General features: G+C 38.5%; 1 protein-coding gene and 2 long non-coding RNA genes across 3 annotated transcripts; all 3 read left to right on the top strand.

The window, feature by feature from the left end:
* The first annotated feature begins 829 nt into the window (after nt 1-829).
* Nucleotides 830-4,230, top strand: LOC131334082 (uncharacterized). The gene is made up of 2 exons (XR_009202027.1): nt 830-1,064; nt 3,898-4,230. It is a non-coding gene; the product is annotated as an uncharacterized LOC131334082 (long non-coding RNA).
* Nucleotides 4,231-5,846: 1,616 nt separating this feature from the next.
* On the top strand, nt 5,847-9,247 carry LOC131334083 (uncharacterized). The gene is made up of 2 exons (XR_009202028.1): nt 5,847-6,081; nt 8,915-9,247. It is a non-coding gene; the product is annotated as an uncharacterized LOC131334083 (long non-coding RNA).
* A 3,100-nt stretch (nt 9,248-12,347) lies between these two features.
* LOC131332296 (homeobox-leucine zipper protein ANTHOCYANINLESS 2-like) lies at nt 12,348-20,472 on the top strand. The gene is made up of 9 exons (XM_058366445.1): nt 12,348-13,192; nt 13,411-13,625; nt 13,952-14,069; nt 14,184-14,870; nt 15,073-15,174; nt 15,392-15,604; nt 17,404-17,578; nt 18,037-18,404; nt 19,515-20,472. The coding sequence occupies exons 1-9, from the start codon at nt 13,022-13,024 to the stop codon at nt 19,902-19,904; spliced, it is 2,439 nt and encodes an 812-aa protein (XP_058222428.1). The 5' UTR covers nt 12,348-13,021; the 3' UTR covers nt 19,905-20,472.
* The last annotated feature ends 2,629 nt before the right edge of the window (nt 20,473-23,101 follow it).

Here is a 23,101-nt window from a genome sequence, read left to right as displayed (position 1 = left end):
TTAAAAAGAAATAACGAAATTAAAATGAAATTTTTATTCATTTAAAAATTAGAGTCTTTACAGTACTCAATTATGGAGTATTCAATAAGAGTAAAGAGTTGAACCCACAATTTTTTGTGCTACACACAATTGCTAGAACCAAGTGCCTTGATTGAGAATTGGGGATCCTGTTGTGCACCTCCGAGCCGTCGGATCGGGCATCCGACGATTCGGATCTTATCTCAGCGAACGGCTCTCGATCGTTAGTTACTGAGATGAGATCCGAGTCGTCAAATTCACGATTCGACGGCTCAGAGGTACGCAACACAATGCTGTACACTTTACTGCACAGATCCAACCCGAAATCGTTAAAAAAAACATTTAGCTAAGTTAGTCCAAAGTCAAGCTAACATTATTCTTTTTGTATTTTTTTGTGTGATTAATTATCTTTCCTTTTTTATTAATTATGGGTGTAATAAAACTACATTTAATTGGAAAACACAAACAATCCGAACACCAACTTTAGTCCCACCCCGTTTCGGTAAGAAAAATAAGTACTTATTTTTTGAATTAAAGATAATGTATAGTGAGAGAATGACTTGTCTCGTAAAGCAAAAAATAAGTATTTAAAAAATAAGAAACTTAACGGAACATGTAGAGACCCATAATTATTTTCTCAAATTTTAAATGTTTAATATGTATTTGGATTATCAAAGTGTGTATAACAATGTGGATATGAGTTGGGTCAATGTGAGATGACTTGTAAGTTGTGGGAGTTGACGTGATACAATAGGAGTGAAAGGGTGAAAGTGTTATTTGTGCTATATAAGTCAAAAAAAAAAAGGGGAGCAGGAGATTATTTTTCTCCTTTCCTTTCCTTTCTTTTCTTCTTCTCCGGCGTCTCTCTCGGCTCTCACCTCTCTCACCTTCTCTCTTCGGTTTCATCGACCGCGAGTGAGACTTTTGAAAAGTCCCAAGTACTAAAGTTGTTCTACGCGACGAGAGCTTCCTATCCATCGAAGAAAATTCACGATCGGAGCACTTCGAAGTTTCCTCCATGTTCGGGCTTGCTTCTAACCCTCGAGGTAGGGATCTCCTACCTTTCTTTACATGTTTAAGTGTTAGTTGGATGTACGAGAATCAAGTTTGATCATCTATTTTGAGTCTTGAATAAATCTTGTATGCTGAAAATTTCGTGGGTTCTGCTAATCTGTCTTTTTGGAGCCTTTCTGCTAGGAATTAATTTTTGGTGCCTTCATAACAGTTAAAGTACGTTTCAATACGAAGATTTCGGTACCAAGATCATGAAAAACCGATAATCACACAATTAGTTATGAATTTTTGAATACCGGCTGTTTCCTGGATACGCGAACCTGTGCGTGGCTGTCTTCTTTTAATTTTCTGGGCATGATGAACATTTTGGGTGGCTTTGGGTCTTTTACAGGAGGTGCATATTTAAGTTAAGAAGAGATTGGCGTTGGAATCAATTAATTTGGTTAAGTATACAATTTTTGGTGAATTTCTAAAGCTGGGTTGGCTGATAGGTGCGAAAATGGTTGCGAAACTGTTTTTCTTTTGATTGTTGGGTTAATCTCCTCTCGTTTCTGAACCTGGGATTTTTCCTGAGTGTAGGGTTTGTCGTGGTGCAACTTTTGGCTTTGGTTTCACTATTTTTGGGTTTAAGATGAAAGAGTTATGATTTTTCAATCAATTTTACTTATTCCCGCGTAGAATCTGACAGCACTGGCGGACTTAGGTAAAATGGCCATAACTCCTAGCTCGGGACTCGACAGGACACACCGTTTGTTTTGGTAGAAACTAGACACATAGAGCTTTCCAACGATACATCCCATGCATCATGGGTATGTCCGAACGATAACAGATTTGCATCCAAAGTTGACCTAAATTCTGCCTTTGTACCAGTTTTTACTGTTGTGTTGGAGCTATAATTGAAAGGCCGTAGTTAAGTTACCCGAACTCCGTTTTTGATGTATGATCTATGGATTCAAAGGAGAAGCCTACTTTTCAATGGTTTAAATGTCGTTCTTAAATTTATGTTATTTGATCGGATATAGTCAGAACTTCAAGTGTGAATGATTAATTTCACCTATTGGATATGTGGGGATATGATGAGTTGATCTAGATGATTAATTATTGGGATATGAGAATTAGTGAGCATAAGGGTTAAAATACTTGTAAACGATTGGAATAGAAAATGGATTAGATGGATGATATGATCGATGATAAATTAAGTTGTAGAATGTTTGACGCGATGTGTAAATTATTCGATGTCTTTCCATGAGATTGAGTCTGTGGGCTTGCGGGATACTTGCAGTGAGTTAAACAGGATTTGGTGAATCACTTGGCATGAGTGCATGGTTGTTAAGCACTGATGGGTACTACAAAGATGAGGATCTTTATAAGTATTTGCAAATTAGACTCTTAATGGAGATGTCATAAAGGGGGTCCATTAGGTGGTAATATGAGATGTGAATCGAAAGGATTTTAGTGGACGCACGGGGTCCTTAAAGCCCGGAACTGAATGAAAGGATTTTAGTGGACGCACGGGGGTCCTAAAAGCCCGGAATTGAATCGAAAGGATTTTAGTGGACGCACGGGGGTCCTAAAAGCCCGGAATTGATCCAAAGGATTTTAGTGGACGCACGGGGGTCCTAAAAGCCCGGAATTGATCCAAAGGATTTTAGTGGACGCACGGGGGTCCTAAAAGCCCGGAATTGATTCAAAGGATTTTAGTGGACGCACGGGGGTCCCGCACGGGGGTCCTAAAAGCCCGGAATTGATCCAAAGGATTTTAGTGGACGCACGGGGGTCCTAAAAGCCCGGAATTGATTCAAAGGATTTTAGTGGACGCACGGGGGTCCCGCACGGGGGTCCTAAAAGCCCGGAATTGATTCAAAGGATTTTAGTGGACGCACGGGGGTCCTAAAAGCCCGGAATTGATTCAAAGGATTTTAGTGGACGCACGGGGGTCCCAAAAGCCCGGAATTGAACGAAAGGATTTTAGTGGACGCACGGGGGTCCATAGTGCCCGGAAGGGCACAAGAAAGCCAAGGATCTACCGAAAGGTGTGATGCCGAAATGAACATAGGACGCATGGGGTCCTTAGTGCCCGGAAATAAACTCGAAACGCGTGACATGGTGAAACGGAGAATCTTGTTATTATTTATGATCAAACTAAGATTGAAAATGTCAGTTTGAGTTGGTAACTTGGAACGTCTAATGTGTCAATACATGCTTTCTTTTATTTTTCCCTTTAGACCGCCAAATCCTTGTGGCTTGTTCTCCTGATGTGTGATGGGCCGTTCTGTGTGAATGTATAAGTGGTACCTCGTGGTGTGATGCATTGTGAGAGTTTCATGTATGGTATTTGCTTGTCAGACTTATAAGGGAAATCTTAATGTGGAGGAGTTTTGCTAGATGTTGAGATTTGAAGTTTGATTTGGGATTGATGGATGAGTTTTCCTTGTTGTTGAGGTGCGGTATTGTTCGACTTGTCATTGCTTACCTTATGTTCTAGCTCTACATGCCTAGTGTGTATATTTTTGGTGAGAGGTTGGTTGGTTGTATGAGAAAAGGAAGTGAAAACATTTTGTTAAAGAACTCAGACTAATCTTTAGGTCTTTGAAATGGAAATGAAAGTGCAGGGATTGGGTTGGGTAATGCCGTAGCGGTAAGCTGAGATTTTTAAGAATATTGGTGTGTGTGTGGGTGAGAGTGTTGGTGTTTGAGAAATGGAGTTAAATATTTTCCAGCATGAGTATGACATTTTGAGCTTCACATTTGACAAAACAAGTACGTTTTTGGAAAATGTTTTCCCTTGTGATCTGTCTTCACTTCTGCATGCAATTTAGGTATGGACATCTCTACGAGCTAGTGTAGCTCACCCTATCCTTTCAGGTACTCGTCATGGCACTTAGCTTGGATTGCATGGAGTGCATATTGAGACGTCTCTTGGGAGCTTCATTGGAATCATTAAGGAGGTGTTTTATCATCTAGTCAAATTCATGTTGTGTACTTTACTCACAATTGAAGGTTGTATCTGTTGGTTAGAACATATGTAAAGCTAGGTATAAACTCCTCTCTTTGATTATTGTGAAGCCCTTTTTATGGAATACGTTTGGGAGACTTTATGTAAAAAAAAAAAAAAATTTAGAGAGAAGAAGAAGAAGAGGCTGTGATTCTTTGTTTGGATTGGTTTGACATTTAATGGCAAATATAGTTGAGGAAAAAGATTTTTTTGTTTATAGAAAATATATTATTATTTTAGTTGAAAATCGAGGGCGTGACAACTTGGTATCAGAGCATAGGTTTGGAATACCTCGGGACCGTGGGGAGACACTTAGTCTTATGGGTCTAGCAGTTGCATTGGGGCATGAATGGTGTGTGTGTACTTGAATAGCTTTCACCTGTTTATGTGGCATTGCAATTGCATTTGTGTAGGGCTATATAGACTTGTTGACTTGTGTTGAGATCGATAAAATAGATAGAAATTGTGTAAGATGTTACGAGACTGAAATGAACTTGATTACTTTTGGACTTCCTAGAACCATGAGTTGGGTATGTGTGAGCCTTCTAGATCTTGTGCGATGTGATGGTTGATGGTAGTTTACTAGTTTCTCTTCTCTAACTGTTGTAGTAGTTGGAAATTGCATGTTTTAAGAATATGCATATTTGTGGAAAGTTATCGATTGAAATTTGCTCTATGTATTTGCTTATGTTTTGCACCATTATGTTTGGTGTCTATTTGGTGTTGTCCTAAGTGGTAAAACTTGAATTGATAGTGTATCCAATGTGTGCATGATAAGTGATATGTTGACTGCTATGTGAAACTCATTTTTCTTGGACTTGAGGATCTACTTCCGGATATTCAGTTTGAAGTGCGGCTGGCCACCGCGACTTCAAGATTGAATACCTAGAATAGAAGCTTTTTGAACAAGATAAAAGAAAATGATTTACCTTCTGCCGTGGAACTGGATAAGGATAGATCATGTGACGCTATAGTTAAAGATTTGTATCCCTTTGACGATTTTATACTTTTAAACGTGGAACCATTCTGTTGTGAAGACTATGCATGTCTAAGTCGCTCTGCTTACTAGTCTTCTGTAAGTAAGTGTCTTTGTATCCTATTGAGAATTAAGAACGGTGAAACAAAATGATTAAATCCTTTAAAATTGCCATACTTTCCTTCATGAGATTGAGTTGGTATATGTGTTCCTGAAATTTGGCGATGCAATGACATGGTTTGATGATGTAATTTGATTAATAAGAACTCGTGTGAGAGTATGATAGAGTTTAATGTCATGTTGACGCTACGCCTTGAAGAATGTTGAACTTAGGATTAAGCCTTGAAAGGAACGCTTGGTTATGAGGAAACATGATGGAGTTGTTCTAATGTGAGGATTTGAGCTACAAGGGAAGAGAAAGAGATATGTGGATAACGAGAGATGAAATGGAGGGAAGTGTTCGGACTTGATTTTATTGTGATCGGTGTAGATTTCTTGAATCTAGATTTCATGGTGGCTAACTTGTTGAACCTTCCCTGATGTTGTGCTATTTGTTGTGACGGTTGTGTTGTGTAATTCAGTTGTTTCACGACTTGTTAACTTGGTTATAAATTTCGAGGACGAAATTTCTTTAAGGAGGGTAGGATGTAGAGACCCATAATTATTTTCTCAAATTTTAAATGTTTAATATGTATTTGGATTATCAAAGTGTGTATAACAATGTGGATATGAGTTGGGTCAATGTGAGATGACTTGTAAGTTGTGGGAGTTGACGTGATACAATAGGAGTGAAAGGGTGAAAGTGTTATTTGTGCTATATAAGTCAAAAAAAAAAAGGGGAGCAGGAGATTATTTTTCTCCTTTCCTTTCCTTTCTTTTCTTCTTCTCCGGCGTCTCTCTCGGCTCTCACCTCTCTCACCTTCTCTCTTCGGTTTCATCGACCGCGAGTGAGACTTTTGAAAAGTCCCAAGTACTAAAGTTGTTCTACGCGACGAGAGCTTCCTATCCATCGAAGAAAATTCACGATCGGAGCACTTCGAAGTTTCCTCCATGTTCGGGCTTGCTTCTAACCCTCGAGGTAGGGATCTCCTACCTTTCTTTACATGTTTAAGTGTTAGTTGGATGTACGAGAATCAAGTTTGATCATCTATTTTGAGTCTTGAATAAATCTTGTATGCTGAAAATTTCGTGGGTTCTGCTAATCTGTCTTTTTGGAGCCTTTCTGCTAGGAATTAATTTTTGGTGCCTTCATAACAGTTAAAGTACGTTTCAATACGAAGATTTCGGTACCAAGATCATGAAAAACCGATAATCACACAATTAGTTATGAATTTTTGAATACCGGCTGTTTCCTGGATACGCGAACCTGTGCGTGGCTGTCTTCTTTTAATTTTCTGGGCATGATGAACATTTTGGGTGGCTTTGGGTCTTTTACAGGAGGTGCATATTTAAGTTAAGAAGAGATTGGCGTTGGAATCAATTAATTTGGTTAAGTATACAATTTTTGGTGAATTTCTAAAGCTGGGTTGGCTGATAGGTGCGAAAATGGTTGCGAAACTGTTTTTCTTTTGATTGTTGGGTTAATCTCCTCTCGTTTCTGAACCTGGGATTTTTACTGAGTGTAGGGTTTGTCGTGGTGCAACTTTTGGCTTTGGTTTCACTATTTTTGGGTTTAAGATGAAAGAGTTATGATTTTTCAATCAATTTTACTTATTCCCGCGTAGAATCTGACAGCACTGGCGGACTTAGGTAAAATGGCCATAACTCCTAGCTCGGGACTCGACAGGACACACCGTTTGTTTTGGTAGAAACTAGACACATAGAGCTTTCCAACGATACATCCCATGCATCATGGGTATGTCCGAACGATAACAGATTTGCATCCAAAGTTGACCTAAATTCTGCCTTTGTACCAGTTTTTACTGTTGTGTTGGAGCTATAATTGAAAGGCCGTAGTTAAGTTACCCGAACTCCGTTTTTGATGTATGATCTATGGATTCAAAGGAGAAGCCTACTTTTCAATGGTTTAAATGTCGTTCTTAAATTTATGTTATTTGATCGGATATAGTCAGAACTTCAAGTGTGAATGATTAATTTCACCTATTGGATATGTGGGGATATGATGAGTTGATCTAGATGATTAATTATTGGGATATGAGAATTAGTGAGCATAAGGGTTAAAATACTTGTAAACGATTGGAATAGAAAATGGATTAGATGGATGATATGATCGATGATAAATTAAGTTGTAGAATGTTTGACGCGATGTGTAAATTATTCGATGTCTTTCCATGAGATTGAGTCTGTGGGCTTGCGGGATACTTGCAGTGAGTTAAACAGGATTTGGTGAATCACTTGGCATGAGTGCATGGTTGTTAAGCACTGATGGGTACTACAAAGATGAGGATCTTTATAAGTATTTGCAAATTAGACTCTTAATGGAGATGTCATAAAGGGGGTCCATTAGGTGGTAATATGAGATGTGAATCGAAAGGATTTTAGTGGACGCACGGGGTCCTTAAAGCCCGGAACTGAATGAAAGGATTTTAGTGGACGCACGGGGGTCCTAAAAGCCCGGAATTGAATCGAAAGGATTTTAGTGGACGCACGGGGGTCCTAAAAGCCCGGAATTGATCCAAAGGATTTTAGTGGACGCACGGGGGTCCTAAAAGCCCGGAATTGATCCAAAGGATTTTAGTGGACGCACGGGGGTCCTAAAAGCCCGGAATTGATTCAAAGGATTTTAGTGGACGCACGGGGGTCCCGCACGGGGGTCCTAAAAGCCCGGAATTGATCCAAAGGATTTTAGTGGACGCACGGGGGTCCTAAAAGCCCGGAATTGATTCAAAGGATTTTAGTGGACGCACGGGGGTCCCGCACGGGGGTCCTAAAAGCCCGGAATTGATTCAAAGGATTTTAGTGGACGCACGGGGGTCCTAAAAGCCCGGAATTGATTCAAAGGATTTTAGTGGACGCACGGGGGTCCCAAAAGCCCGGAATTGAACGAAAGGATTTTAGTGGACGCACGGGGGTCCATAGTGCCCGGAAGGGCACAAGAAAGCCAAGGATCTACCGAAAGGTGTGATGCCGAAATGAACATAGGACGCATGGGGTCCTTAGTGCCCGGAAATAAACTCGAAACGCGTGACATGGTGAAACGGAGAATCTTGTTATTATTTATGATCAAACTAAGATTGAAAATGTCAGTTTGAGTTGGTAACTTGGAACGTCTAATGTGTCAATACATGCTTTCTTTTATTTTTCCCTTTAGACCGCCAAATCCTTGTGGCTTGTTCTCCTGATGTGTGATGGGCCGTTCTGTGTGAATGTATAAGTGGTACCTCGTGGTGTGATGCATTGTGAGAGTTTCATGTATGGTATTTGCTTGTCAGACTTATAAGGGAAATCTTAATGTGGAGGAGTTTTGCTAGATGTTGAGATTTGAAGTTTGATTTGGGATTGATGGATGAGTTTTCCTTGTTGTTGAGGTGCGGTATTGTTCGACTTGTCATTGCTTACCTTATGTTCTAGCTCTACATGCCTAGTGTGTATATTTTTGGTGAGAGGTTGGTTGGTTGTATGAGAAAAGGAAGTGAAAACATTTTGTTAAAGAACTCAGACTAATCTTTAGGTCTTTGAAATGGAAATGAAAGTGCAGGGATTGGGTTGGGTAATGCCGTAGCGGTAAGCTGAGATTTTTAAGAATATTGGTGTGTGTGTGGGTGAGAGTGTTGGTGTTTGAGAAATGGAGTTAAATATTTTCCAGCATGAGTATGACATTTTGAGCTTCACATTTGACAAAACAAGTACGTTTTTGGAAAATGTTTTCCCTTGTGATCTGTCTTCACTTCTGCATGCAATTTAGGTATGGACATCTCTACGAGCTAGTGTAGCTCACCCTATCCTTTCAGGTACTCGTCATGGCACTTAGCTTGGATTGCATGGAGTGCATATTGAGACGTCTCTTGGGAGCTTCATTGGAATCATTAAGGAGGTGTTTTATCATCTAGTCAAATTCATGTTGTGTACTTTACTCACAATTGAAGGTTGTATCTGTTGGTTAGAACATATGTAAAGCTAGGTATAAACTCCTCTCTTTGATTATTGTGAAGCCCTTTTTATGGAATACGTTTGGGAGACTTTATGTAAAAAAAAAAAAAAATTTAGAGAGAAGAAGAAGAAGAGGCTGTGATTCTTTGTTTGGATTGGTTTGACATTTAATGGCAAATATAGTTGAGGAAAAAGATTTTTTTGTTTATAGAAAATATATTATTATTTTAGTTGAAAATCGAGGGCGTGACAGAACAAGATAGATGCAGTAAGTTTGCAGGTTTGATAGTCTTGTTGATGGATTGGTAAGCTTTTGGACAAAATAAAAATCGAATGCAGAGATGTAGTGCATAATCCGAATCGTTTAAAAGTTTGTTAAGATAGGAAATGAAAAACACAAATGTCTTCAGCACAGGAAATTATTCAATGTCGTTGGTATATCGCCATAGGGTGCCACAAACTTTTTATCCACCACACATTTGTATGGTTGAACCACACAAATGTATGGAGTCTACACAAACGTGCGGAAGAGAAGAGTTTTGGGGCACCGCCATGTGGTTTTCCAAGGGTATAAAATAATTATATCTCGAGCGCTATTAAATACTCTCTCGGTTCCAAAATGAGTGAATTTTTTAAAAAAATGTGCCATTTTCAATTGATTATTTTTTTCAACATGAATGTAAAAAAATTTGCAATATAGATTTTGTTTGATAGATTTTAATTAGTTTTATTAAACAAAAATTTTAAAATCACATAAAACTTCATAAAATCGAAAGATAATATAAGTATTTTAAAATGAAGAGTGAAATTTTTTTAAAAATGTGCCATTTTCAATTGATTATTTTTTTCAACATGATTGTAAAAAAATATGCAATATAGATCTTGTTTAATAGATTTTAATTAGTTTTATTAAACAAAAATTTTAAAATCACATAAAACTTCATAAAATCGAAAGATAATATAAGTATTTTAAAATGACACAGAGTCTCAAAAAGGTCACTCATTTCGGAACGGAGGGAGTAATGTCGTGAATCTTGTACCGTACTGGCAATAAAACGGTACACATGCCTAGGTGTTCCGTACCGCTCCAAATACCGGCATATACCGTTTGATGCCGAATGTACAATTCAGTACTTGTCTTGTATCAAAACCTCGGCCGATAGCAATTTTTTTTCTTTTACTTAAAAAAATGCTTGAATTTTAAGATAATTTAACAAAATTTAGAGTATATGGTAATATATTAATCATCTTAATTTATTATTAGGACTAATGTTCAGCATATCAAAGTGTTAGAATTTATTTACTGCTTCATTTGTAAATATTTTAAAAATATTTATAAATACATGTTTCGGTCAATCCGGAAAACGGTACGCTTTGCTACTAGTAACACGAAACGCAAAATCAGCTCTGTCAATCTCTCCATTCAACAACGCGAATTCCACGAGCTCCGTCTACAATCGCCACCGCCCACGGCTGTTCTCGGCGTTCATTCCATGAGATTAACGGCGTCGGTTGGGCGGAGCATTGACTTGGGGGGCGGTTCTCTCAATCCCATTTTCCAAGTTCGCATAATTTATTACTACCATTCTCGTAATCTTTCTCGTAGTCACAGATCCCGACGTCTATATACAGAGAGAGAGAGAGAGAGAGGGGGGGACAAAAATTGCAGAAAGATCCAAGGATCTGAACCCGGTGTCGTTCCCACTGCCCTCCCCCCCTCCAGAAAACGGACCGGTGGCTCTGCTGCCCAGGCGACGCAGCAGTCCTAAAAACTGAAACGTGATTATAAAAGCTCTAAAAATAAAATTTGATTATATTTTTTTAAAATAATATGATCAAAATAATATTATTCTGATTATAGTCAGAATAAATGGCAGCAGAGCCCACATAGTAGGGGCTGCTGCGCACATATAGCCAGCAGAGCCCCCGGGTCCCCAGTAAACTCTGTTTTCTTCTTTCGAAAATGGTCACTTTCTTTTGGGGGCCCTGGCCTAAATTTTGTTTTTGTTTTTTTTGTTTTTTCTTTCTGGGGTTCCAGTAGTTATTTTATACTGTAGTCTTTTTTAACTTTTGTTAAATTCTTGTCAAATTGATTTTATAGTATTTTTTAATTTCTGTTAAATTCTTGTCAAATTGTTTAATTAATTTGCCTCAACACGAGGAGCTTAAAAAGGAAGGAAGATTACTATTAAGAGCAAAAAAAAAAAAAAAAGGTTCATTAAAACACCAAAGAGTTTGAAATAGTTATCTTCCTCATTTTTCGTTAAGAGCAAAAAAATATATATATATATTATCTCCCTCGTATTTTTTTACTATTAAGAGCCAAAAAAATAAAAGTTCGTTAAACACCGAAAGAATTTGAAAAAGTTATCTCCCTCATATTTTTTTACTACGTCAATTTCCCTTTTGTTTCCGATGTGGGATGTTACATAAGCTATTTTCAACATCAACATGTATTTTAAATGCTTTAGGGGTTGTTTGGCAAAATAAGCCAAATGACTTATTTTTTTGTTCTTAATTCAAAAAAAATTCACATTTATTAGTTTTTTGTCTCTATTAAAAAAGGGTTTTGATCGTAATTTTGTACTTTTTAGATTCCTCTTATCATGAAGAAGCAATAATCCTAAAAAATTGACTAAAAATTAACAAATGCAATTTTTTTTTAATACGGACAAATAAAAAAAAATTCTTAGTGTTGCTATTGCCAAAACCTTTATTGAGTGTATAAAGACTTGTATAATGTGCATAGTACAAAGCTTTTATATACTCAAATTTTGATATTGTTATGTTTTGATTTTTTTATTGTTCTTCCCCCACAACGGATGACTAATTTTACATATCTGAGCCAAAAACTAAAGAATAATCACTAAAAAGTAAAATAATGTTAATGATGCTAATTCTTTTTAAGATAAAAAAAAATTACTAATGAAAAATGATTTTCACACTTTTCTTTTAATTATTCACAATATATTTTTTGTTTTTATTTACATGAATTTACAATATTGTCCTTGAATATGTGAAAAATGTATTCAATAAATGGTAAGATAGTAAAAATTCAAGTAGACAAAGATAAAAATAAGAGTGAATATAATAAAAAAAGAAGAAAATTAATATCCATTACTAATCCAAATTTCTTTTCATGAAGAAAAAACTTTTGGAGAGAGAAAGCTTGAGGGGAGAGAAGGGATGGATAGTGAATTGACCTTTTTTGTGCTCTTTTCTTGGTCGTATCTGTTTGTAAGGCTTCGAAGAGTCCACATATCTCGCGTATTATCTTCACCCCTTTTTTTTCCTCTCCCCTGGACCCCTGCCCTGTTCATACATGCCTTTCTCCTTTTCCTGCTTTGCTTTTTGATAGGCCCCCTTTTCAGCTCACCTCATGAAAACCAACCAAACCCCTTTTCCCTCCGTCTGGTCTCAAGCATGCAGGTACATAGAGAGAGAGAGAGAGATACTATAAAGTAACCCCCGGACTAGGGTTTCACGGAGGACCATTTTGATGCTTGTTTTACCGATTCTTCAACTCCAGACTCCATATCTGTAGAGAGAGAAAGAGAAGCACACACATATATACACATATACAGAGAGAGAGAGAATAGAGAAGGAAGTGCAAAGCATGAGCAGTAAAATTAGGGTGTAGGGAATTATTGCTTGCCTTCTTTCTCTTTCTTTCTCTCACAGTCTAAGAGAGAGGAAGTTTGAGACATTTGGGTTTTCGCCCCTCGTGTCTCCTCTTCCTCTCTATCCCAACAATTTTTTCTTTTTCTTCCTTTTCTTCTAAAGATATTTCCTGTGTATTTGAGAGATCCAGTTTGCTAGACTTTTGTTTGTGTAAAGAAAGTCCCCATTGTTAATTATTTTCTACTCATTGTTAGAAGCAATTGTAGATTTGTGTGAAAGAGAGAGAGGAAGAAGGAAGGGTGAGTGAGTTGCCTTAATAGGCTGTGAGAATAAAAAGGGCATATTTCATGAGTTTTGGGGGTTTTCTTGATACTAATAGCGGCGGCGGCGGCGGCAGTGGTGGCGGTGGTGCAAGAATCGTCGCCGACATACCTTACAGCAACCACAGCATGCCCAGTCGCCTTGTCTCTCCTCTTTCCAAGTCCATGTTCGCCTCTCCTGGCCTCTCCCTCGCTCTCGTGAGCCCCCCGAGACTCTCTCTCTCTCTCTCTCTCTCTCTCTCTCTCTACATATATACATGTTTATATGTATGTATTTTTCTGGGTACTAGTTCTTTTTGCTACTTTGTGTGATTACATGTATATCTGTAACTCACACGAGATTCTTGACTGCGATGATGCTTTTCTTTACTGATCTGGGTTTCTTTAATATCTGTGTGTGTGAAATTTGAGGACAGCAAACGAGTATGGAGGGACAAGGGGATGGGGCAAGAATTACGGAGAATTATGAGAGCAATGTCGGAAGAAGAAGCAGGGAAGAGAATGAGAGCAGATCTGGAAGCGATAACATGGACGGAGCCTCTGGCGACGATCTAGACGGCGCCGACGACAAGCCGCCGCGGAAGAAGCGGTACCACCGTCACACTCCTCAGCAAATCCAAGAACTCGAATCGTAAGAAATCCCTAATGTTAGAGAAAGTATGAGGCTCCGTCCAATTGTACAGAAAGGATGGGAAATAATGAGAAAGCCTAACTTTCCGTGTTTTCGCTTACCAAGAATTGTGAGGCTTTTCCCCCCGGAAAGTACTTTCTTGCAAAATAAATCCTTCTAAAGGGAATGAATTTTAGTTTTCCTACAAAAATTTACTTTATATCGACAAAATATTTATCACGCAACATCCACGATAACTGAACGGCGCCTCAAGTAAGTTGTGATCATAATCAACCATTGTTTGTTTCTATATTTCTCCTCAATGATTTTTTTGGGTATGGTTTTAGTCTTTTTAAGGAGTGCCCTCATCCGGATGAGAAACAAAGGTTGGAGCTTAGCAGGAGGCTTTGTTTGGAGACTAGGCAAGTTAAATTCTGGTTCCAAAATCGCCGTACCCAAATGAAGGTAATCAATCAAATCAGGAGGAATTTATGCAACTTGTTTGTAATTTGGTTTTGGGTTGAGTTTTGATTAATGGGGTAGTCAAGAAATTTGATGGAACTTGGTTTAATGCAACAGACCCAGCTGGAGCGACACGAGAACTCCATTCTAAGGCAAGAAAACGATAAGCTTAGAACTGAAAACATGACTATTAGGGAAGCAATGAGAAACCCAATTTGCAACAACTGCGGTGGTCCAGCGATAATTGGAGACATATCATTAGAAGAGCAGCAGCTTCGGATTGAAAATGCCCGTTTAAAAGATGAGCTAGATCGAGTTTGCAATCTCGCCGGAAAATTCCTCGGCCGCCCTATCTCCGCCTTGCCCGGACTGCCAAACTCCAGTTTGGAATTGGGTGTTGGGAGCAATGGGTTTGTTGGGGGGTTAAGTAGTGGTTTAAGTGTGGTAACGACAACATTGCCTTTGGGGCCTGATTTCGGGGTTGGGATTTCAAGTCCTTTTCCAGTGGTGGTGCCGCCGAGTAGAGGCTCTACGGGTGTGGCGGGCGGTTCTTTGGAGAGATCTATGTATTTGGAGCTTGCTTTGGCTGCTATGGAGGAGTTGGTCAAGATGGCACAGGCTGATGAGCCGCTTTGGTTTAGGGGGTTTGAAGGAGGAAGGGAGATATTGAATGATGATGAGTATTTGAGGAGCTTTTCTCCTTGTATTGGATTGAAACCAAATGGGTTTGTGACTGAGGCTTCTAGGGAGACTGGCATGGTTATCATCAACAGTTTGGCTCTTGTGGAGACATTGATGGACTCGGTGAGCTACACAAACTTTTTACAGATATATTTGTTTAATTCCGTTACAGCTGTGATGGCCTTTTGTAATTCTGGCCAAGACATGATTTTTAGGATTCTTGTAATTAGATTGATGGCTCTCTCTTTTGATGTTGCTTTCTTTGTTTTCACTTTGTTGTCAACCTTGACAATTTATTTGGGTTTTTGCTTCATGATTTTGCTAGAATCGGTGGGCGGAAATGTTCCCTTGTATGATTGCTCGAACCACAACTACTGATGTAATCTCCAATGGTATGGGAGGAACTAGAAATGGTGCACTTCAGCTGGTAACTTGCTCTTTTCAAATTTTATAATTTTTTTTTTTTTTGAGGGCGGTAATTCACCATTTTCCCGAACTTTTTAAATGGATCGTGGCTCCGGGCAAAATGAATGAACTGCTGCCGGTACAAGTTCTGGATTCTTTTTAAGGAAAGAGTTCTAGGTTCGTATTGTTGGTAATTCTTTTTGGAAGCTTTATGACGTGATCATTATTTTGTTACATAGATGCACGCGGAGCTCCAAGTTCTTTCACCACTGGTTCCAGTTCGCGACGTAAATTTCCTTCGCTTCTGCAAACAGCACGCTGAGGGAGTGTGGGCGGTGGTCGATGTCTCCATCGACAGCATCCGGGAAACATCTGGTGCCCCGACGTTTCTCAGTTGCAGGAGGCTTCCTTCTGGTTGTGTGGTACAAGATATGCCCAATGGGTACTCCAAGGTAAAGCCATTGCACTGTCTCCAAACCTTTTTTTTGTTGCACATTTATGGAGTTGCATTGCCTCCATGGCTTTTAGTGTTAAATGAGTTGGTTGAAGTAACTACAACTTTGGAACCTAGTTGAGGACATTTAATTGGGAAAAACCACCTTGTAAAAAATCAAGGCCAATTTGCATTTGCAAGTTAGAATCCTTGTGCTTCCGAGAATTCCTTGTTTGGTTCCTCTCTATTATGTTATGATTTTCTCTGTCCAATCCGATCCATGCCAGTCATTATTTTATCTCCCTGGATGCTTCTTCTGAGGGCAAATCATATTATATAGCCCTCAATCTCAACAACTGGTTTTGCTTAAAAAATGGGTTAATCTGTTTTTATAACATTACTCAACCAAATCGAGGGTGGCAGGATTATAATATTTCCATTAGAAGTCTCTATTACTCCTGTTTCTGCACCTTGGGACACATTAATTTCATATCATTTTAGAATAGGAAAGAGCATAGCAATCTTCAGAGCATTGGGTTGAATAAACAATGCATTTGATGTTTCTATTCCAATCTTTGATGCTATCTCGGTCAGTCCCCCGGCCCCATGGCCATATTTAAATCCGTAGATTTGTGTATTATCTGGTTCCAGCATCATGATGTGTTCATTTTTTTTCTACTCAAATTGAGGACTTTGTAGTCAAAGTCAAAACCCCGAGAGACTAGCTATTTTGTTGTCATGTGAGAGTTCCTAATCTAAGCCACTCCGGTAGTACACATCTCTATGTCACCCCCCCTCCACAGGCCACTTTTTAAAATATTGCACTAATCTTTTGAGTCAATAAACACAGTTTTTAAAGAACAAAATGATGGCCCTTTCATTGACTCTCATTTTATTAGAACAAAATGCACTCTAGTGTGGTTCATAATGTCTAAAATGACACTGCCGCGTTATTCTCTATCTGGTTTTAGTGTAGAATAGTGGATAGTTAGGGCTCTTTTAGTTACCCTACTGGTCTTTTTAAGCTAGGACACGAGCTTGTTCGTTTTGGGTCTCAAAACCTCTGCGCATGGTCCCCAATAAATCTTCTCTATCATAATCTAGTTGTATCCCAACAACCCTTTAATCTTAACCCTCTTTTCTGTGAAGAGACTATTTTATCTTTTTCCATTTGAACGGGATTCACCTTTAATCTTAATATTTTATGTGTTTTACTCAATGGTTCTATGGAGTATCGTGTCCCTATTGCAGCCAGTCTGGAGCCATTACCGAGATCTGTCTGCTACCTGTTTGACATGAAAATGATTTGTCACGTAGACTTTGTATATTGATAGGGGTTTTCCAATTTTCTTTGCACAGAAATGGTCTATCACTTTTTGGTTTTTGGTACTGAGATGTCATTGCTATTTCTTGTCAATCTAAGCACTGGGAACCATGACTTTTCTACCCTAAATAAAGAAATTCATCCAGAGTGCATTTGCAAGTCTTCCTGGCGAACACGTAAGACAATGGTCCCCGGTACGGATGTGTCCACAGTCATTAGTTGTATTGTGTGGCCCATGTGTCTCGGACGGCTCCAGAAACAGTTGTGTCCAGATCTGTGCACTTAAGTCTGTTTATGCATCATTGTTGAAAACTTATTCTAAATGACATGGCTATCTGCATTCCCACTCATTCTAAGAAGCCCATCAATGTTCACAAAATTGCTTAATCTCAGCATCTTATTGCCAGCATTGTAATTTCGTATTTAGCTTTGAAGCATACTGGTTTGACACATAATGTCCATGAAAACTTATCACTTGGAAAACAAACATGTAGGTTACATGGGTAGAACATGCGGAATATGATGAGAGCGTTGTTCATCAGCTCTACCGGCCCTTGGTTGGTGCCGGCATGGGCTTTGGTGCCCAGAGGTGGGTAGCCACCCTTCAACGCCAATGCCAATGCCTGGCTATCCTAATGTCATCTGCTGTACCATCAAGAGATCATACTGGTAATAAACATCCCTCTCTTTTAATACTTAAAAAGTATCTAAAATGGAATGATATATGACGCTAAATTTGTTCTGACTGCGTGCAATCCCCATTCGGTCTATATACACTAATTGATGTCAGCACAACATTGTCTGTATTCCAGTTGACGTGTTCGTGTGTCTTTTCTTTTTCTTTTTACGTTATTTCTCGGTGTAGTATCATTATTTCTCTTTGGGTACTATCATTGGGTTTTAAAGAAAAAAAATGTATTATTCAAGAATTTTTGTGCAAAATTATCGACCAAAGCAATGTGAGGTGCATTCTTGTAATGGGTCTTTTGTACTGAATCTGCTGATGTTATAGATATGAACACTATCATTTTGGACAGGTTTTCTTGAATCCCTTCATTTTCCGTTTATATATTTACAAAAAGGTTTTGTTGCAGTGTAAGTTTAAGACTTCTGTGTTAAACATGCAGCTATTACTGCGAGTGGGCGACGGAGCATGTTAAAGCTTGCGCAGCGCATGACAGACAATTTCTGTGCCGGAGTCTGCGCTTCAACGGTGCACAAATGGAACAAGCTAACTGCTAGCAATGTAGACGAAGATGTCCGGGTTATGACCCGGAAGAGCGTGGACGATCCCGGTGAGCCACCGGGTATCGTCTTGAGTGCCGCAACTTCTGTTTGGCTACCCGTGTCTCCACAAAGACTCTTTGATTTCCTGCATGATGAACGACTCAGAAGCGAATGGGACATATTGTCCAATGGTGGACCCATGCAGGAAATGGCCCATATTGCCAAAGGCCAAGACCATGGCAATTGCGTCTCTCTCCTCCGCGCCAGCGTAATCTCTCTCTCTCTCCACCTGCCTTCCTTTCTATCTTTGATATGCATGCACATACATCTACGACTATCTGCTAGGCTCACTGAACAAAGGAATGAGTATTGTTGCACCAATAAGTTCTGCGCAGTCGAAATCCCGCAATATGAACCAATCAGACTTTGTTCGGGGCACTACCTGACAATGCTGAAGGAGTATTGATTAATTCACTTGGAGACCATGGGGCTAACATGATCCAATCTCTGTGAGAACTGGGAAGAATTTTTTGCCTCTTTAGTTATCGTATCTTGTTTAGGCACCCTTCGGCCTAACTTTTCGCTGACTTTTTGGCGTGAATATTTTGAGGTATTTTCTCATTCTTACTAGTAAGATTTGAGTCAAATTTTTACGTCACATCGTTCGTCTCGACAAGAGGAATCGAACAAGTATAATAATAATATAGACCAGGTTGAAAATAGTCACCAAACCAACATAGTATTTCCGTCCGTTGGTTGGTCACGAGGATGTACTTTATACTTCAAGGCTTTATGCTTAGTTGAAATTCAGTTTACTGAAATGCCCCTTTGGAGTAGGAAAATGACGTCTGTGGCACCAGCGTAAAGTGATTTACTAGTAAAAGGTTTTGTTTTTTTTGGATCCGAGATATAGTAAAAGGTGAACCGTAGGAGGACAGGATTAGGCTTTGGAAGTATCAATAAGGACATTTTGTTCCAGATTCAAGGACACTGCCCCAAATTTAACCTTTTCTTTTTCTTTTGAAAATGTCAAAGTCAATACAAGCTAGGGCACCAGTCAGCTTTTTATGGGTCAGCCCCTCATGACGTCACCAATCTTGCTGAAACCCTAGACTCCAGTAAACCAAGAAGGAAAAATTGCTTTACATTCGGATTTCGGACACATATCAAACAATAGATGTATCTGCAACCGTCCGATAACCGATGCGTCTAGTTTTGCATGCGTCTAGTTTTGCGTGCATCATGTGTGCGGTTTCGAAAGCATTTGTGCCCGTAGCATCGTAGCAGTTGTAAACATGTGGTGGCATGTTTCAATGTTTGGTGCTAGTAATAACCAGGTGGGTTTTCTGAGGGTTGTTTCTTTGTTTGGGATTTTCAGGCCATGAACGCGAACCAGAGCAGCATGCTGATACTGCAGGAGACGTGCATAGACGCAGCAGGGTCGCTTGTGGTGTACGCGCCTGTCGACATTCCGGCCATGCATGTCGTGATGAATGGTGGGGATTCTGCCTACGTGGCGCTTCTGCCCTCTGGATTTGCGATCGTTCCGGATGGGCCGGGGTCACGCGGGCCGGCTAGTAACAACGGCCCAACCAATATGGGGGGCTCACCCCAAAGGACCGGTGGGTCCCTCCTAACCGTGGCCTTCCAGATCCTGGTGAATAGTTTGCCAACGGCCAAGCTCACGGTTGAATCAGTGGAGACGGTGAACAATCTCATCTCCTGCACCGTCCAGAAGATCAAAGCCGCCCTTCAGTGCGAAAGCTGATCTGGGTCACGCGATTTTCATGTGCCGGATAAGGAAAAATGACGGTAGTTTGCATTGGTGGGGATTTAACAAATCTATATGGAGTGAGAAGATAATTTAACAATTGTAATTTTTTTTTTTTTTTATTAGAGTGGTGGTGTGGGAGTGACATGGCGTGGCTTGTGTGATTTTTTTTAAATTTTTTTTTAGTGCAAGTGTGGGGGTGTGAGTCAAGAACGAACCGCGGGTGTGGTAAAAGTCCTTGCAGGGTGGTAAGAGCAAAAAGATGGCGGACCCGGGTCGGACTCGGAAGTGGGGGGCTGTGTACAAGTTGTTCTTAACTCAATGCAAGGGTGGTGGTTCGGGTATTGACTCAGGTCGACCCGTGAGCTGAGCTCCAAGCGCCGTTTTCAGAGTTGGGGATTGTTTCGTCATTTGACTTGAAATCATTTTGTATTTTTTTCGTGTATTTTTTTTGTTTTTGTTTTGGGTGTTGATTTTATGTTGTGGTTTAGGGATTTGATTTGCGGTTTGCAGAAAGAACTGTGGTGTTGTAGTAGTAATGTTATACTGAAGAGATTTGACTAAACTACCCATGATTTCTTATCTGTGTATTGTGGGACTTGTATTTTGTGGTTCCTTTCCATAACACCTTTTTAAAAAAATAAGTATTTATTTTACATTTTTAAATTCAAAAATAGTGTATTTTTTTTATATTTTTTTTGCACCGTTCAAAAGATCTTAGGCTCCGTTTCAGAACACCTTTTTAAAAAATAAGTACTTATTTTACAATTTTAAACTTAAAAATAATGTAAATAAATTTTTTTTATTTTTTTTACACCATATAAAATATTTCAATAAGATCTATCTAACAAGATTCATATTGGTAGAAAAATTATTTGCATAGATGCATTATTTTTAAGCTTGAAATTTTCTTTTTAAAAAATAAATACTTAAATTGAGTTTTGAAACAGGGCCTTAATGAGATCTATCAATCAAGATCTATTGCAGAGATGGAGAGAGGTGCGGGCATACGGAGGCCAAAGCCCCCGCGCGGTCTTGGGGTTTTTTTTTATTTTTTAAATATTAATATTTTTTTAAATATTAATATTATTTATTTTTGTTTGTTGAGAATATCTAAGTATTATATTTTGTATAGAGTGTTATTAGGCATAAAATGTGTTCGCTTTTTGTCCCAAAACCTAATTCCTCTCTCTGTGCACGGTCTTTCTTAAGTTTTTCCTTCAATTATTGATCTCATTTCTTTTTCTATCTCTCTCTACTTACTATCCAAAAAATCCTCCTCAAAATCTAAACCAAACAAACTATTAGATTCCCAAACCTTCCAATTTCAAAATTTTATTCATAGGTTGGCCCCCGTGTTTATAAAATCCTGGTTCCGTCTCTGATCTATTGTTAGGAAAATTATTTGTATAAACACATTATTTTTGAGTTCAAAATTACCTTTTTGAAAAATAAATATTTTTTTTTTAAAAGCAATGAAGAAATTTTAAAATTTAAAAAAAATAAGTAATTAAATTGGGTTCTAGAACACACTATATAGGAGTAATTTTGGAAAATAATATTGACACTCCAAAAATTGATGGAAGCATTCTAAAAAATAAAGAAAAATGACTTTCAAATTATACTGATTTTAGAATGCCTTCATTAATTTTTGGAGTGCCAATATCAATTATTACCATTTTTTTTGGGATCGTATTTAGAGAGAGATGGAGATGGGGTCCGCTGTGCATTAAATGAGTGTGCAGAGAGGGGAGTTGTGCATTGAATGCAAAGCCTGTACTAATGGAAAAATTATTCAATGTTTTTTGGACAGGAGTCCAGCTATGGGTACACTGTTTGGTGTACACAATATGCACACTGAGTCATGAAGGACACGTCTCGGAGTTCCATACAAATAATCGGAACTGCGTCTTATTTGAATTTTTTCAATATCAATTCATAATTTTAAACTTTTCCAAATCGTCTCGTGGAGACAAACAATTAATTCCAAAAATACAACAAAAATCTGAACAAAAAGTTACAAAAAATAAAAAATACCGAACAAGTTTCGGATTTATAAGTTTACAAGAACGCAAATATGAAGGTACATAATGTCGTGTTTTAATTCGCTCCATCATGGACGAATTTACCTCCTAGAAAATTACTAATTAGAGAGCCTAATATTTTGGCAATTACAGTATGCTGTTCCACTAACAATTTATTTGCACTTTTCAGATTTTTTTTTGGTTCTTATTCAATTTTTTTCGCATTTGTTAAAAATTGCTCCTCACTTTTTGATTTTCCGATTCGTCTCGTTTCGATGAATCGGAAAATGAAAAATTACGACTTTTATCCAGATATTTTTAAAACGGAACGGTTCAAGGGACACCCTAAAAAAAACACCCATAATCGTAATCTCATAGTTCCCGAACAAATTTTTATGATCCGAACCGTTCAATGTGTGCAGAATGTGATTTTAAGGGTGGCCGCGAGAAATTAGCAAAAAAAATGACCGGAAAAGGTTTGATTTGAGCAGTTTTTATTTGAACCGTTCAATAAAAAACTGTTCGAAACTGTTCGAATCAAGCCCTTCCCGGTCATTTTTTTTTGCTGATTTCTCGCGGGTACCCTTAAAATCACGTTCTGATCACATTGAGCGGCTCGGATCATCAAAATTTGATCAGGAACTATGAGGTGTTTTTTTGAGTGTCTCTGGAACCGCTCCGTTTTTAAAAATACCACTTTTTTGGCACAAAAAAAAGAGACTTTTTTTGGCTTAAAATTGGATATTTTCAAAAATATTTGAGCAAAAGTAATGTTTTTTACTTTTTCGATTTCTCTCGTCGAGACGAATTAATAATTCACAAAATTTTGGCTCAAAACTAATGAACTCAATTTTTTTTTAAAATAAGAACAAAACCTTCAAAAAGTATTAAAATTTAAGCGGAAGAACCGGGGATCGGAGTTAAGAAAATCTGAAGAAGACTTTAATTTTGTTGTAGGACTTGGCGTGCTCAAAAGTCTTAAATGTACGTACCCTCAAACTTCAATTTTCAATTTGAAACTCTCGAGTTTTCCTTTTCAACGAGTTACCATCTCTCTACTGTCTTCATCACATAGTAGTATTAGACTTTAGAACTGCAAGCAAGGGACCATTGTGACTTTGGCTCATTCAATCTGCGTACCTTTCCTTTCTCCAAAGCTAATATTTTCAA

The sequence above is a fragment of the Rhododendron vialii genome, chromosome 7a, assembly GCF_030253575.1.
Source record: "Rhododendron vialii isolate Sample 1 chromosome 7a, ASM3025357v1".
Classification (NCBI taxonomy): domain Eukaryota; kingdom Viridiplantae; phylum Streptophyta; class Magnoliopsida; order Ericales; family Ericaceae; genus Rhododendron; species Rhododendron vialii.
This window is presented reverse-complemented; position numbering and strand designations above follow the sequence as displayed.